The sequence below is a fragment of the Salvelinus alpinus genome, chromosome 11 (genome assembly GCF_045679555.1).
Source record: "Salvelinus alpinus chromosome 11, SLU_Salpinus.1, whole genome shotgun sequence".
Lineage (NCBI taxonomy): Eukaryota > Metazoa > Chordata > Actinopteri > Salmoniformes > Salmonidae > Salvelinus > Salvelinus alpinus.
Genome location: NC_092096.1, coordinates 56,792,114 through 56,808,438, shown reverse-complemented (window position 1 = coordinate 56,808,438; position 16,325 = coordinate 56,792,114). Strand labels below are relative to the sequence as shown.

Genomic DNA, 16,325 nt, shown 5'->3' with positions numbered 1-16,325 from the left:
AGAGGATAGGTGGCAGGTGGGGGTCCCCAAAGCACTGTGGGAGGCTGTGCTCCCGGGCATGCATGGAGGAGTAGTGATTGGACAGTTTGGGAGTGGATGTAGTCGGGCCGTACCCCACCACAGACCGTGGAAACCGCTGGGTGTTTCTCGACCATGGACTATTTCACAAAATGGCCTGAAACCTACACTCCAGGAAGCAGAGACCATCGTCGACGCCCTCACAGCCATATGTTCAGCAGGTTTGGCGCTGAGTCCATTCACAGCGACAGTCCCGTGTGTTCGCCACCATGTGTGAGCGGCTGGATAGGCACAGAATCCGCACCACTCCGCTTCACCCGTAGAGCGATGGCCTCGTGGAGCGCTTCAACAAAACGCTAGCACAGCAGCTGGCCATCATCGCTGATGAGAAAGAAAGAAAGAAACGTAGTTGCCCCAAGCTGGACAGTCACTGGGTGTGGCGGTGCATGGTCCTGGATAGGATGGGAGAAGATGGTGTACTGGGTCAAGCTGCTCCCCAGAGGGAGAAATGTGAGGTCAGGGCAGTATGTGGCAGTGGTGGGTGTGCTACAGTGAAGATGTTCTGTTGAATGCCCATTAAAAAATATAAACATGTTTGCAAATCTGTGAAGTTTATTCAAATCCCTACTTAATGTTTTTCATATAATGAGCCCATTGCCAAGTAAAAATATAATACTGGACTTGATCACAAAGCTGATTCCCCAAAGTCAAGGATTTATCTGTACCAAGAACATGAAATGATATGTATAAATATAAATTACAGACTATGGAGATGGAAAACATGTCCTAAGAAGGGGGGAATGAGAGGAGATGAGGAGAGGAATCCACATTAGACTATTGAGATGCACCCTTAGGCTCTGGTAAACTGCCCAACCATGTGACCCAATTATCAAATGAATTACCTGCACATTAACTCCAGAAAGCTTGTAATTGGTCAAGCAAAGCACCACTCCTATATACAAGTGCCAGAGAGAGAATGTGCCACTCATCAACTGCTGTTTGGTCCAGGATACTGCAAGCCCATGGTTTATGTTAGCTTGGGTTAGTTAGCAGGTGTAGTTTGCTAGTTGTTCCTGGCTAGGGTTAGACACTGCTCAGTGGCAATGGCTTTTGGGTGTTGGTTGGGGTAAGTTTGGTGGCGGGCATAAATGTTTTGAGTAAGTGTTTTGACACTAGCACACTTTGTTGACCTGTGCTTATGTTTTTCTTAGAGTATTTGTACTCCTGTCTGTATGGCCTAGTGTAAGATGTTCTGACCTTCCAAGAGGTAAGAAACTGAAATTGGGTCAGATTAGCCTTTTGTACAAGCTATATAACACTAGTATTAATTGTTGGTCAGAATCATATACCTTCCACCCTTCATAGTCTCACCTTGTGGGTCTAATATAGGGGCCATTGAGACTGTGTGTCGGGATCGATACCTGTTGGTAACAACCCAACTCTCATTCGCTGGGAATGAACCTCGCTTTGAAGCGGTTGGTAAGTATGCTTTTAACCTTAATTCTGATGCAAAATGGGCCTGAAATCCGGTTTGGTCAACTAAAGATCTTGGCCATTGTTTGGTAGCTGGTGCTGACAGCATGTCTCTCCCTGCAGTATATTTCAGTCTCTCACTGTGCTGTTGGACCACTTATGAAGTTGAAATTGTATTTCTTCCTGACTTGAGCATATTCAAATCATTTAACCCAATCCTTTTCCCCATCTAGATGCTGATGGTATACACCCCATCACTAAGCAGTATGGGTCAGAGTGTGGCTACATGTTCAGTATCCTCCCTCTGCCTGGCCATGCTGAACTCAGAGCCTCCTACTTCTCCTGCCACACTGACAACCAGGTTCATATCACCACACATGATAATCTTTTCAAAGCTAGAAGGGTTTTTAAACTTTTTTTGCATTTCTTAAAGTTGAAGGTCTTGTGTATTGTATTTTAGGATGATGAGGTGTTCACTTTTAGCTTTAACTTGATCACAATTGATGTGAATGGAGTGGAAACCACCTACACTGTGACTGCAAACTGCTCCCTCCCTTTACCCTGGTCCACCAGAGAAGTCAGCTGTGAGGAGAACTATATGGAGGTACTGATGCATGGATCTAGACTGTGCATCCAGGGTTATATTTGTGCTGATGCTGGCCTAGACTATCCTTAACCTTTTTTTATAGGAGTATGGTCTTATCTTCCCCTGTAGGTGTCGGTGAGGGGTGACGTGTCTGGTCTACCTGGTACAAAAGCAGATGACTGGACTGCTGCCCTTGCTACAGTAAGCTAAAGGCTATTTGGCAAATTCTCAATTAGATGAGCTCCACCAGTTTGTCCCCAATACCACCATGCATGACCTGTCTTTTGTTCCCCATCAGGCCCACAGCTCTGCCACGTCTACCTGGCAGGTGATGTTCCAGCACGATGGGCAGCAGCTGACTCCCATGTCCCCCTCAGAGGCTCGGGAGCTGGGCTACGTGTTCTACCTCACCCAGGGGAGGCTGGTGTTCCGTTCACCCTACACGCCAAGCTCTGTCATGGGGTCTGTCACCATGGTGAGGATTTAAATGGATGCAGTTATCTTGGGTATGTCTCAATGGTAGCATGAGGCTTTCCCATCTCAAATTACATTAAATGCCTTGATGGGTAGGGTCATGCTTTCCTGTAGGATCTCTTAAAATATAACTTGTTTAGGCTGGAATACTGGATTTATTTACATTGCTTTTCAGTTATCTTCATGCTGTATTGTTGGCAGGTACCAAATCATTATCTAATTCCAGGTGAATGGTATGTTGGTTGAGATGGTCTATCCAATACTTGTCTCCAGGCAGAGATGGTTGGTCATCATGGTGAACTTGGCGGTTGCTTGCAGCACTGGTAAGTTTCCGTGACATATCAGCCCTGACCATTCAAGGTTCAAAGGACTGGATGGGCTAAAGCAATAGTGATCGCTCAATCTAGTGACTTTTTTCACCTATAAAGTAATTTCGGATAACTGCACTGATTGATCACTAAACCAGGAAGTGTTCATCAGCCTTAAAGCGTCTATGTATAACCTCTTTCCAGATGAAGGAATGTATGATGGGGTGGGGCTGGTCTGGCAGACCCCCACTCTGCTGTCCCCGCTGGTCTCTGGCCTCTCTGGGTTGGAGAGCAGCAAGATCTCAATGGGGGTGGATGGTCAGCTCCTGAATGAGCCCATCACAGCAGAGCGAGGCTACAGCATGGACATCAGTGACACCACTGTCCAGATCAGTATCCCCTTCAACGCTGCCGGAGGATACAGAAAAGTCAGTAGCATGCAGACGTTTACCTTGTATTCTGAAGCTGCAAATGGCTTCAGTCGCTCATGTCCGCTGTACACCTTGAATATTCTACTTTGTACCCTATAACCTAATGGCAGATGCTTCATAACGGTTTCAACTCTTCCAGAGCTTTGTGATGGACAACATGTACCATGAGTTCTATGTGTTCCGTCTCTACTATGAACAAACCTTTCTTGATGACTCTGGTGCCGAGACCAGACTCCGCCTCCACAGGCCCATGAGCACACCCCTTCTGATCCAGCACACCTCCATCATTAACCGTAAGGAGTTCTACTAGCCAATCCGAAGTGGCTCTTCAGTGCCATGGTCATGATTGCTAATGACCCTGTTGTCCTTCCCCACTACAGAAACAGTCCTTGAGGATCGTGTGTTTACTGTTTACCTGGGGAACCTCTCCTACGATGTTGACCTGGTGGCTGTGAAGCTCAATGGTCACAACTTCACCATACGAGAGGCGAATAAAAGTGGCCTCGTCATAACCATGGTCCCCCAGCCCAATAGTACCCTACATGCCTACATTCTCAGGGTGCCATTTGACGCCGTTATTCACAAGCTGGTAATGATATTAGCTACTTGTCTCGGCTTTTCCTCAACATTGGAGTACAGGGGGTTCCTCGCCTCAACTTTCTCCAATGGTTTTAAGAGGTGAATTGGAAGGCTTGTGCTGTTTCTTAATGAGTTGTGTTCCTGTCCATAGTACCCTACAGAGGGGCTTCTTGAGTACTCGTTGGACATCAACTACACTTTGGTCATCCTGCCTCAGGAGGAGCCCTACTACTACCTGGCCTCAGTCGTGGCTCAGTTCAATGATGTCTGTAAGTTGACTAAAACCTTCAACTATAAGAGACCTGGGCTGCACGATGGTATTCCTAGTCTTCTGGTTCAGATGACGCAGCCCAGCAACCAACCACTACACTTCCCCATGTTTACCCCTAACGTTATCTTGTCACTATTGACTAAACTATTTGGCTTTCCTTCTCATCAGTTCCTCCGGTCTTCAAAGGCATCTGCAACGAGAAAAGCATCCGTTTCCAGATGGACCATAAGCCATTTGACTACCTGTGGGAGGTGGGTGTTGGCCCTTACCTTCTGACCCCAAATCTGGCAGCCAAGCGGGGATACATTATGCGGAATGACAGCAAGAGTCTGACCCTGGAAGTGCCCCTCTTCACTGTTGGCTACACTTATAAGGTGAGATGCTCATTGGTCAAGCGCTTAAACTGACTTGTCGTTGGGTAAAGTAGGAGTTATAATTTTAAAATGTACCTGCTCTTTTTTTTCCCCAGGACATCAATTTGAAGCAGTTCCGTGGCACTTTTGAAATTCTCTCAAGGGTTCCAAAGACCTTGGCGGTCAAGAGCTCCTTGGCCAAAGCGTGTCTCTTCCAGACTACTGAGGTCATAGGTAACTACTAGTTGGTCATATATTGACCTGCAGCTTCGATTGCTTTTGCCTGGTGACGCTTTTATAGGATTGATCAGCACTAACAGGCCTTCCTCTCTCCAGTGTGTTCCACTGAAGGTGTGATGACAGTGGTGTCTGTGATTTTGGCCATCCCTGGATCTGAACCCAGCAGAACCTCCCTCCTGGACTCCACCTGCAGGCCCCAAGAGATGGATGACACCAGGGTTCTCTTTAGCTTTAGACTCGACACCTGTGGAACCAGGGTCAAGGTATAGCACTGTCCAACCCATAGAATTAGTCATAACTGCAATCAGGTGTCTGGCTCTACGAGTGATCGGTATTTAAAATTAAAGTTCCAACGGTCTTCAATCTTAACCAATAACAATCTTGATAAATTTGTCAGCTGCGGGTTTTAGTTCTGGGTCCAGTTCTGGATTTTTGGTTTGAAGCCTCCACTCTTACCAAAGGACTCAGCTGAAGCCCTCATTTAACTTAAATTGTTTAAGCACAACCTTTGCCCCATATCCTAATCTGGCCAAATAATTTGAACACCAGAATAACCCATCTAGTTATACTACATGTGCAGAATCGGTCCAAGTGATGAGTGTGCCTTTAACTCTGTGTTCCCAAACTTTATTCTAGGGCCCCTGGGACCTTATATTATTTTGCTTATGTGCTACACAGCTTATTCAAAGCTTGCTGAGTTGGTATTTGAATCTGTGTAATGCCAGGGCAAAGTATGTGCCCCAGGACTGAGTTTGGGGAAACCCTGGTTTAGCTCAAGAACTTTCAGCATACAGGCCAACTATTTAGACTTAAACTGTCTTGATTTCTCATGAGGCCTGACAAGAATGAACCGTAAGCGTTTAGACATGGCTTTCAACAGGTTAATGGTTAACTTATTAAATTCCGGTTTGTTTTGACCTCTTGTGTTGCAGTTTGATTACCAGCACCTTACCTACGAAAATGAGATAACCGTTGAGCACACAAGCCAATCTGTGGAAGCACCAGTCTCAACCAGGTATACTGCCTTTGTGTACATGACTTCACTAATAATATACTGTCTCATTGGTTCAAACACAAGTACAATAAATATTCATCAGTCAATAACTCTCACTACAGGCTCTTGTGGCTTTAATGTACACTGTTCAATTGTTTTCTCGTTAGGTTAACAGTGCGGTGTGTCTATCCACTGAGTGGCCTATACAAGCTGTTTGCGTATCGGCGGTTTGAAGCAGACTCACCAGGACATGGCACCATCTTGACTAGAGTTCCTGTAAAGTGAGTGTTCAATACTTTGTCATGCATCTAAAAAGTGGAGATACTTACTCCTGACTCTGTCCACAAATTATTTCAGCCCACCATTATACCTCAAACAGGAGGTACTCCTGGGAGAAATGCCTGCATTATAAGGCAAAGCTGGCATTTGAACCATTTGGCCCACAAGTCACGCAACAATTTTATGACATACAATGACTACTAGTATGGTGTTACATTTCAAACTGAGCTAACTTTTTCCCCCTCTCTCCGTAGGAACTAATGAAGTGACTGAATGTTAAGAGTATTGAGTGTAAATGTCTTAAATAAAATCTTGCTAATCTCTGTAGCTTGTCCTGATGTGGCTTCATTCAGTTTGGATTATACCCCAAGTGAATACTAATTAATTAACACTTTAAAGCTCTAACATTGGCACTGAAGTCAACCCTGGGTGGGCTAACTCAAATGCTATTTCCATTGCCTCCAGAAATAAGATTGCCATGATGCTACCTTAGGTAGCCAATATGTGACGAGCTGGTGTCACTAATGTAGCTAGCAAGAGGTTGAACCAGGCTTTTCCTTTTATCTCTAGTCCCAACAGTTCTGTTTATTTAGGGTGTTTGTGGGCTACAGCCACACAGTAGCCTGAACACCAAGGTTATTATATTGGTGTCAAGTAAACCGAAATTGCACTAGTGGACTATAGTGGCTGGCAATGTGGATTAGCCTAGCAGTGGAAAGGGACAATACTTCAAGGTGGCCTGAGTGTAGGATCACTGGAATGCTTGTGGGTGGACATCGGATCTGGCTAAGGGCAGCGGGGCTCAAGTCTGCTAGGTGGATGAAGTGGGCATGGGTGCGGAGTCCAGTGGGCGGACAGACGGTGGCGTTGATGTATGATTCTTGGTGTTTCTCCCCTCCCTCCCACAGAGCAATCTGGGACGTCAACAGATTAAAAAAATAAATGAAATGTTTTTTTCGTTGAACAAATTCTTATTTTCAATGACTGTCTAGGAACAGTGGGTTAACTGCCTTGTTCAGGGGCAGAACGACTCTTATTTTTTTACCTTGTCAGCTCGGATTCAATCTGGCAACCTTTCGGTTTCTAGTCCAATGCTCTAACGACTAGGCTACCTGCCGCAGAACAAAGACTTTCCTACGGTGCGTCACACATACCCAGCTGGATCATCCCGAGTCATTACGCATAAGGTCCTTCAGCAAATCTAAATGTGATTCTGTTTTACTGTTTTTCAAACAGGAAGTACCAGTGATGCGCTCAATACGGAAGTGGTAGGACGACAAACGCGAGGCTACAAGACTTTCGCTAGCACAGATTGGGATATGTTTCGGGGTTCTTCAAATATTAAAAAATGTAATAAACCAAACAATACGAGCAACAAAATCATGACCTTAGGACGATATACATGACTCACAGGAGGTTGGTGGCACCTTTTATTTGGAGAGGACTGGCTCGTGTTAATGGCTGGAGTAGAATGGTATCAAATACATGGTTTCCAGCAGTTTCATTTGCTCTATTCCAGACATTAAGAGTCTTCTTGCACTCAGCAGCCTCCTGTGATGACAATACGCAGACATTGAGTTTACCACCAACAGTCACAGGCTTCAATAAGTGCATAGACTGTCATCCCTACAGTGACTACGAATGTATTCAAAATAAACCATGGATTACAGACAATATCAGTGCTGGGCTAAAGGCTAATCTACCACTTACAAGGAATGGGACATGGACGCATACAAGAGAGCCCGCTAAAGGGGCCTCCTGTGTGGCGCAGCCGTCTAAGGCACTGCATCACTGTGCTGGAGGTGCTACTACAGACCCGGGTTCGATCGTGATCGGGGCTCCCATAGGGTCGCACACAATTGGCCCAGCATTGTCCAGGGGAGGGTTTGGCCGGACGGGCTTAATTTGACTCATCGCGCTCTAGTGACTCCTTGTGGCAGGCCGGGCGCCTGCAGGCTGAACTCGGTCGTCAGGTGAACGGTGTTGGACCTAACGTGTGCCAGGAAAACATCCACCACAGCATTACACCACTGTTGTCAACAGACAGGATGGGGTCATTGACTCATGCTACTTAAACCAAATCGGGACTCTGCCATCATGATGGAACCGGGATTTGTCGGACCAATCAATGTTTTTCCGCTCAATTGTTCAGTGTTGGTGGTTGCGTGCCCACAGTTCTTGATTTTAGCTGATATAAGTGGAACCCGGTGTGGTCGTCTGCTACATTAGCCCATCTGTGACAAGCACCGATGAGTTGTGCATTCCGAGATGCCGTTTTGCACAACACTTTTGTGCTGCACCGTTATTTGCCTGTTTGTGGCCCGTATATATTAGCTTGCACTAATCTTTTTTTTGTAATAATTTTTCTTTATGTTGTATTCAATTAAAAAAATGATATCTACTTGCAGTGAAGCTGCTCAACATCTACATCACATTAGCCATCTTCCAGAGTGACCCACAGAAGCAACCAGGGTCACCGCCCTAATCAAGGGCACGTTGACAGATCTCCCACAAGGCCAAAAAACAGATCGCTGGTTCGAGTCCCCATCAGCCATCGGCCCAAGCTCCCAACTGCCAGACCACCAGCCCCCCAAGATTCCCCTCCTATAGTTCCCCGAGAGCTGCCCCTCAACCCCCCCCCCCCCCCCCCCCCCCTGTAAATGTTTTAGTTCCATTCCCCACCCTTTTGCGTACAGGACTGCAGCTGACTAGATTTTTGGGGGGGGTCGCACCATTCTCGGTAAACCCTAGACGCTGTCGTGTTTGATTCATTACAGAAAGCCTTGGAGATTGTGTGGACTGGAGCTTCCATGGGGGCATGTCAATACAGTACACCCACTGTGTGGGCTGTGGTGCAGTGCAGCCCAGAGCCGGAAAAACCTGCGTGAAAATAACTAAACTCAATCGTTCTATTGCACTACAGACAGCATGCAGCACACGCTCTGGCCACTTGGTCTGCTGGGGGTGTGGCCAGCCAGGCCATCTACGCAGGGATTACCCAATGTCCCACAGAGCTCAGGAGCAGACTACTGCATGTGAATGGAGCCTGTTGTTGTGGTGGGCCGGAACGGTGTTGGGGACTTTGGTCACTTCGCTGTCACTGTGGAGGGGGTGCCCTGCCCTGGTGGACACAGTCCACAGTAACCCTGGTGAGGCCAGACATTGTACCAGGTTGGACTCGGTTCAAGCCCACAACTGTGCAGCTCCGCACAGCCCTCCCCCATCTGTGTGTTACTTTCACCAGCTACCTCCATGAAACGTCCCTCTGTGAGCCTGGGCCAGACCGGCCACCCCAGATGGGAGAGAAGAGGACACTGTCCACAGTGAGAGAGATATGGGAGAGGAGCTGTGATGGTCTTGACCCCGAGCAGCAGGAACAGCTGTTGCTGTTGGAATTCAGACACAGCTTTGCTCTGAGTGAAGAGGAGGTGGGTCAGATTCTGGTGCAGCACAAGGGGACGCTCGGCCCATCAAGATGCATCCCAGCCATATCCCACTGGCACACCAGGAGGCAGCAGACAAGGCCGTTGGAGATGCAGTGGGCAGACTTCATTGAGCCCTCAGGCAGCCCCTGGGCGGCACCAATAGTCATGATTCCTAAGAAGGGGGATAAGCTGAGGTTTTGTGCGGCTGAATGCGGTAACCAGGAAGGAGTCATACCCTATATCATGTATCGATGAGTCACTGAACCTGGTTAGGACGTCCTAGCTCTCCTCACTGGACCTCCGCAGTGGTCACTGGCAGGTTCTCCTCTCCCCAGAGCCAAGACTGCTTTCGCCCACCAACAGAGGGCACTGGCAGTTCAAGGTCCTGTGCTTCGGCTTGCTCAACGCTCCAGCTACTTTTGGGCAGTTGATTGATAGGGTGCTGGCTGGCATTCCCCGACAGGAGTGTCTGGTCTACCTCGACGACATCCTGGCCCATGGCAGCTCCTTCCAGTCTGTCCTGGGGGCGCTATGGAGTGTTGGAAAGGGTGGCTGCCGCAGGCCTGAAGTGCCACCCTGAGAAATTCCACTTCATGAGGAGAGAGGTGTCCTTGGGGCACCAAGTAGGGGAAGAGGGAATCAGCACTATGGAGGACAAAGTGTGGGCTGTCCAAGACTGGCCCATTCCCACTAACCAGCAGCAGCTGAAGAGCTTCCTGGTCTCGTACTACAGGAGGTTTGTACGGGGCTTCTCCAGTGTCGCCGCTCCCTTGAACCGCCTGCTGCCGAAGGACAGCAGAGTGGCAGGAGGTCTCCAACACCCTCTAGCGTGCACTGATCGAGGCCCATGTGCTCACCTCCCCCACCTTGCCCTTTTTCCTGGACACAGATGTGAGCAATGTGGGTGTAACAGTATAACTTTAAACCGTCCCCTCGCCCCGACCTCGGGCGCGAACCAGGGACCCTCTGCACACATCAACAACTGACACCCACGAAGCGTCGTTACCCATCGCTCCACAAAAGCCGCGGCTCTTGCAGAGCAAGGGGAAACCCTACTTCAGGTCTCAGAGCAAGTGACGTAACCGATTGAAATGCTATTAGCGCGTACCCGCTAACTAGCTAGCCATTTCACATCCGTTACACTCACCCCCCTTTCAACCTCCTCCCTTTCCGCAGCAACCAGTGATCCGGGTCAACAGCATCAATGTAACAGTATAACTTTATACCGTCCTCTCGCCTCCACACGGGCGCGAACCAGGGACCTTCTGCACACATCAACAACGGTCGCCCACGAAGCATCGTTACCCATCGCGCCACAAAGGCCGCGGCCCTTGCAGAGCAAGGGGAAACCCTACTTCAGGTCTCAGAGCAAGTGACGTAACCGATTGAAATGCTATTAGCGCGTACCCGCTAACTAGCTAGCCATTTCACATCCGTTACATGGGCATGGGTGGGGTGCTGGCCCAGGTGGGGCCAGAAGGGGAGAGAGTAGTGGCGTACTTCAGCAAAACATTCAACAAACACACACTGCTACTGTGTCACATGGCGAGACCTCCTCACTGTAGTGGAGTCCATCAAACACTTTAAGTACTACCTGTGTGGCCTGCCCTTCACTGGAGTTATCACTCCGCTCTCCAGTGGCTCATGTTTTTTAAAGAGCCAGAGGGGCAGGTCGCCTGCTGGTTGGAGGAGCTTCAGCTGTACGACTTCACAGTTATACATCGGGCCACTCTAACGCCGTCCCTGTACTGCACACGGGAGCTGAGAGAGGCCCATGAGAGAGAGCTGTGTGCAGAGGAGGGGGTCGGTGCCTCAGTATGCCAGGTGAGCGTGCCTGTCTGCTGTGAGCTGCAGGCTGTCAAATTGGCTAAATGGAGGCAGCAGCAGGACACAGACCTGCAGCCAGTGCTAGAGTGGGTGGAGGTGCGGCTGGCTGATGGCATGCTACAGTGAGAATGGAAGGAGCCAGCTACAGGAGAGGATAGGTGGCAGGTGGTGGTCCCCAAAGCACTGTGGGAGGCTGTGCTCCCGGGCATGTATGGAGGAGTAGGGATTGGACAGTTTGGGAGTGGATGTAGTCGGGCCGTACCCCACCACAGACCGTGGAACCCGCTGGGTGTTTCTCGACCATGGACTATTTCACAAAATGGCCTGAAACCTACACTCCAGGAAGCAGAGACCATCGTCGACGCCCTCACAGCCATATGTTCAGCAGGTTTGGCGCTGAGTCCATTCACAGCGACAGTCCCGTGTGTTCGCCACCATGTGTGAGCGGCTGGATAGGCACAGAATCCGCACCACTCCGCTTCACCCGTAGAGCGATGGCCTCGTGGAGCGCTTCAACAAAACGCTAGCACAGCAGCTGGCCATCATCGCTGATGAGAAAGAAAGAAAGAAACGTAGTTGCCCCAAGCTGGACAGTCACTGGGTGGGGCGGTGCATGGTCCTGGATAGGATGGGAGAAGATGGTGTACTGGGTCAAGCTGCTCCCCAGAGGGAGAAATGTGGCACTGCCCCACCTGGACAGGTAAGCTCCATACAGAGGGGCCTCTTCGCCCCAAAAAACCCCACTGACCCCAACAACCCCTCCCTCTGGAAATGACATTCTCCCCACAATTAGAGCTCCAGATGGCCTGCTCCTCCTATACCCCCTGTGTCACTGAGTGGTTCCCCAGAGCCACAGGCTGTGTCCCCGGTGCCCCAGAGGGATAGCCCCCTACCACAGACTGAACCCCCTTTGCCTGTGAGCCCCATCACGCCCGCGCAGAAAAAAGGAGACCTCCGGGTCGCTTCCGGGACTTTTTGTTCCCCCTGGAACAAGGGACTTTGTGGTGAGGGGGCTGTGTAGTGACCCTCCTGGTCAGTTATGTGGGGGGCAGGGGATCTGGGCAGGGGGTCGGGGCACCACAATTTATAACCTGGCTTTTTCTTTGTGCATGGTACTTGTTGCAGTAGCCTGTGAGAGTTTTCATTCGAGGACTCAAGAACTGTTGTGGACATTCGCTCATTTGTGATTTATCGAGGTCATTACAATATCATACTAATTAGTGTCCCAGATTTACATTTACAATGTTACGTCTAGTCTGAGACAGGCTGTATCTACCGTGAGAGTGTGTGTGTGAAATCAGACTTTTCTTACTTCTCGTTAGAATACAGTTGTTGGTTCAAGTTTATTCAATTGTTACATAATAATAATAATAACCAACATAATGGTCAATACAAACGTCTGTGGGCATATCACCAGTTCCAGTTGGAGTTATGAAATAAACATACGTGTTGAGTATATGTTATGTCTCATCTAGGTTGAGGGGAATTTGCTAGTGTACTGTATGAGAATCAGAGCCCGATACTACGAATCAGATTTCAGGAGTTATTGGTAACTTTGGTCAACTCTGAGTTCAACTCGGGATAACCAGTACCGTGAAAGTGGCTCACCTTCTTAGCCAGGTAAAATTTTATAGCAATTAATCTTTCATAAATAACCTGCTTGGGGCAGGCTTACTCAGGGTTAACTCAATTTATCCTGAATATATTGCCTGAGCCGCGACTTGAGGACCAATGAAATCAGATTCCCTCCCTCTTGCAAAGATTTCATCATCCCCTTCATTTGAGGAAGACGACTGATTTAAATATTTCATTGATCAAAAGTGTTGTCTGTTAAACAATAATAATGTTAAAATACCTACACTTTTAGTAATGACAGAATGCATTTGAAACTTCAACGGTTAAGAGCGTTGTGCCAGTAACCGAAAGGTTGCTGGTTCAGATCCCAGTGCCGACTAGGTAAAATATCTGCCACTGTGCCCTTGAGCAAGACACTTAACCCTAATTCCTCTGGATAAGAGTGTCTGCTAAATGACTAAGATGTAAAAAAAAAAAAAATGTATTATACTTGTCACATGCGCTGAATACTTGTGAGTGTGCATAGAGTCAGTGCAAGATAGTCTGTGTAACCATTTCATTAAGTATTTAGCAGTCCTATGGCTTGGTGGTAGAAGCGGTCTCTGAGCCTGTCGGACTGAGAGTGGATGCTCCGGTACCGATTGCCGGACGGTAGCAGAGTGAACGGTCTATGGCTTGGGTGGCTGAAGTCTTTGGCAATTTTTCAGTCCTTCCTCTGACACCGCCAGATACAGTGTTGTAACAGGCTGTCCATACCCCCCCCCGCCTCTGTAGCGCTTTACGGTCGAGGGTGGTGCATTTGCCATACCAAGCAATGATGCAGCCAGTCAAGATGCTCTCAATTGTGTAGCTGTAGAACTTTTCGAGGATCTGGGGGCCCACGCCAAATCTTTCCAACCTTCTGAGGAGGAAGAGGTGCTGTCGTGACCTCTTTATGACTGTGCGTGTGTGTGGACCACGTTAAGTCCTAAGTGATGTGGATGACAAGTAACGTGAAGCTCTCGACCCGCTCCACTACAGCCCCGTCGATGTGGATGGGGCATGCTCTTCCACAATCAGCTCCTTGGTCTTACTGACATCGAGGGTGAGGTTGTTGTCCTGGCACCACACTGGCAAGTCTCTGACCTCCCTGTAGGCTGTCTCATTGCCGTCGGGGATCAGGCCTACCACCATTGTGTTGTCAGCGAACTTGATGGTTTTGGAATCGTGCGTGGCCACGCAGTCTTGGGTGAACAGGAGGGAACTAAGCACGCACCTCTGAGGGGCCCCTGTGTTGAGGGTTAGCGTGGCAGAGATGTTGTTGCCTACCCTCAACACCTGGGGCTGGCCCATCAGTCTATGAATGGTAGTCTACAAACAGCATTCTCACAGTTATTTCTCCTGTTGTCCAGGTAGGAGAGGGCATTGTGAAGTGCATTTGAGATTGCGTAATCTGTGGAACTGTTGGGGAGATATGAAAATTGAAGTGGGTTCAGGGTGTCTAGGATGATGGTGATGATGTGTCATGACCAGCCTTTTCAAAGAACTTCATAATTACATAATTATAATTTTTAAAAGCTTTACTTTCATCAGCCACGGAGAGTGAGATCCGGTCTAATAGGATTCCACCTTCCTCCTATATTGTCCTTTTGAATGTTGGATGTCTCATCGGAGATCGTAGCGGGCTTTCTTGTAAGCAGTAGGTATAGCCTTTAGCAGAGCACCGATATTGCCTGTAATCCATGGTTTTTGGTTTGGATTCGTTCGCGTAGTCGCTGTGGGGATGAAGTCATCTATGCACTTATTGATGAAGCCCGTGACTGATGTGGTAAACACCTTGATGCTATTGGATGAATCCCAGAACATATTCCAGTCTGTACTAGCGAAACAGTCTTGTAGCGCGTCACTGGTACTTCCTGTTTTGAGATTTTGTCTGTAAACAGGAAGCAGGTAGATAGTCATGGTCTGATTTGCCAAAGGAAGGGTGAGGGAGGGCCTCATCCACAGACTCTCCCTACAGGTAACAACACACATGCATGCACGCACACACACTATTTACACACTAACATTCAAATGTTCAGTTCTCTTAACAATTGTGTTTTGTTTCAGGCTGACCATTCAGTGTCCCTACCCTGCCAATGACACCGTCACTGTCTCTGTTGAACACCCTGTCAACTCAACCTTTGCCCTCTAACCTCTGCTGCCTATTTAATACACTAGTCTCCAACAGAGGTCAGGGCAGTGGGCAGTATGTGGGTGTGGCGATAGTTGGGATCCAAGAACAAAATGTACCTATAAATGTGACTATTTTCAGATTCAAAATACCATAGCTGTAATGTTTTTGTAACTGTTTGAATATGTTATGTGGTGAATGATCTTGATTGAATGATCTTGTTTCTTGCTTTGATTGCTGCTACAAGGAAGATGCTCTGTTGAATGCCCAATAAAACATGAAAACACGTTTGCAAATTTGTGAAGTTGGTTAAAATCCCAACTAAATGTATTTCATATAATGAGCCCATAGCCAAGTGAAATTATAACTCTTGACTTGGGTCACTAAACTCACCAAAAAGGCTGTGTTTACACAGGCAGCCCAATTTTGATATTTTTTTGACAAATGAGATCAGCTCTGAAAAATATCTGATGTGATCAGTCAAAAGACCAATTAGTGGAAAAAAAGATCAGAATTGGGCTGCCTGTGTAAATGCAGCCATAGTGAAGGATTAATCTGTACCATGAATATGAAATGACATGTATAAATATCAATCATAGACTATGTATACTGAACAAAAATATAAATGCAACATGCAACAAAGATTTTACTGAGTTACAGAAAATCAGTCAATTAAAATAAATAAATGAGGACCTAATCTATGGGTTTCACATGACTGGGAATACAGATATGGATCAGTTGGTCACAGATACCTTAAAAAAAAGTAGGGTGGTGGATCAGAAAACCAGTCAGTATCTTGTGTGAGCACCATTTGCCTCATGCAGCGCAACACATTTCCTTCACATAGAGTTGATCAGGCTGTTGTCCAACCCCTCTTCAATGGCTGTGCGAAGCTATTGGCGAGAACTGGAACACACTGTCATACACATCGATTCAGAGCATCCCACACATGGTCAATGGGTGACATGTCTGATAAGTATGCAGGCCATGGAAGAACTGGGACATTTTCAGCTTCCAGGAATTGTGCACAAATCCTTGCGACATGGGGCTGTGCATTATTATGCTGAAACAGGAGGTGATGGCAGTGGATAAATGGCACTACAACGGGCCTCAGGATCTCATCACGGTATCCCTGTGCATTCAAATTGCCATCGATAAAATGCAATTGTGTTTGTTGTCCGTAGCTTATGCCGCCAATACCATAACCCCACCGCCACCATGGGCTCTCGGTTCACAACGCTAACATCAGCAAACCACTCACCCACACGACGCCGTACACATGGTCTGTGGTTGTGAGGCCGGATGGATGCGGCTTATGGTAGAGAAATTAACATTAAATT

General features: G+C 47.8%; 1 protein-coding gene across 1 annotated transcript; it reads left to right on the top strand.

Moving 5' to 3' along the window:
- Window positions 1-972: 972 nt before the first annotated feature.
- LOC139534517 (uncharacterized) lies at window positions 973-6,333 on the top strand. The gene is made up of 18 exons (XM_071333705.1): window positions 973-1,144; window positions 1,230-1,285; window positions 1,408-1,497; window positions 1,725-1,852; window positions 1,952-2,095; window positions 2,207-2,278; window positions 2,376-2,552; window positions 2,778-2,874; window positions 3,064-3,287; window positions 3,430-3,583; window positions 3,671-3,879; window positions 4,021-4,138; window positions 4,309-4,514; window positions 4,610-4,727; window positions 4,830-4,996; window positions 5,666-5,748; window positions 5,895-6,008; window positions 6,261-6,333. The coding sequence occupies exons 1-18, from the start codon at window positions 1,122-1,124 to the stop codon at window positions 6,265-6,267; spliced, it is 2,187 nt and encodes a 728-aa protein (XP_071189806.1). The 5' UTR covers window positions 973-1,121; the 3' UTR covers window positions 6,268-6,333.
- Window positions 6,334-16,325: the final 9,992 nt, after the last annotated feature.

What these genes read in the sequence shown, in the direction of transcription:
- LOC139534517 (XM_071333705.1), top strand. Translation starts at nt 1,122, where the DNA reads ATGGCTTTTGGGTGTTGGTTGGG. An exon ending in GCTTTTGGGTGTTGGTTGGG is followed by an intron (nt 1,145 to 1,229) that starts GTAAGTTTGGTG and finishes TGTTTTTCTTAG; the next exon opens with AGTATTTGTACTCCTGTCTG. An exon ending in ATGTTCTGACCTTCCAAGAG is followed by an intron (nt 1,286 to 1,407) that starts GTAAGAAACTGA and finishes GGTCTAATATAG; the next exon opens with GGGCCATTGAGACTGTGTGT.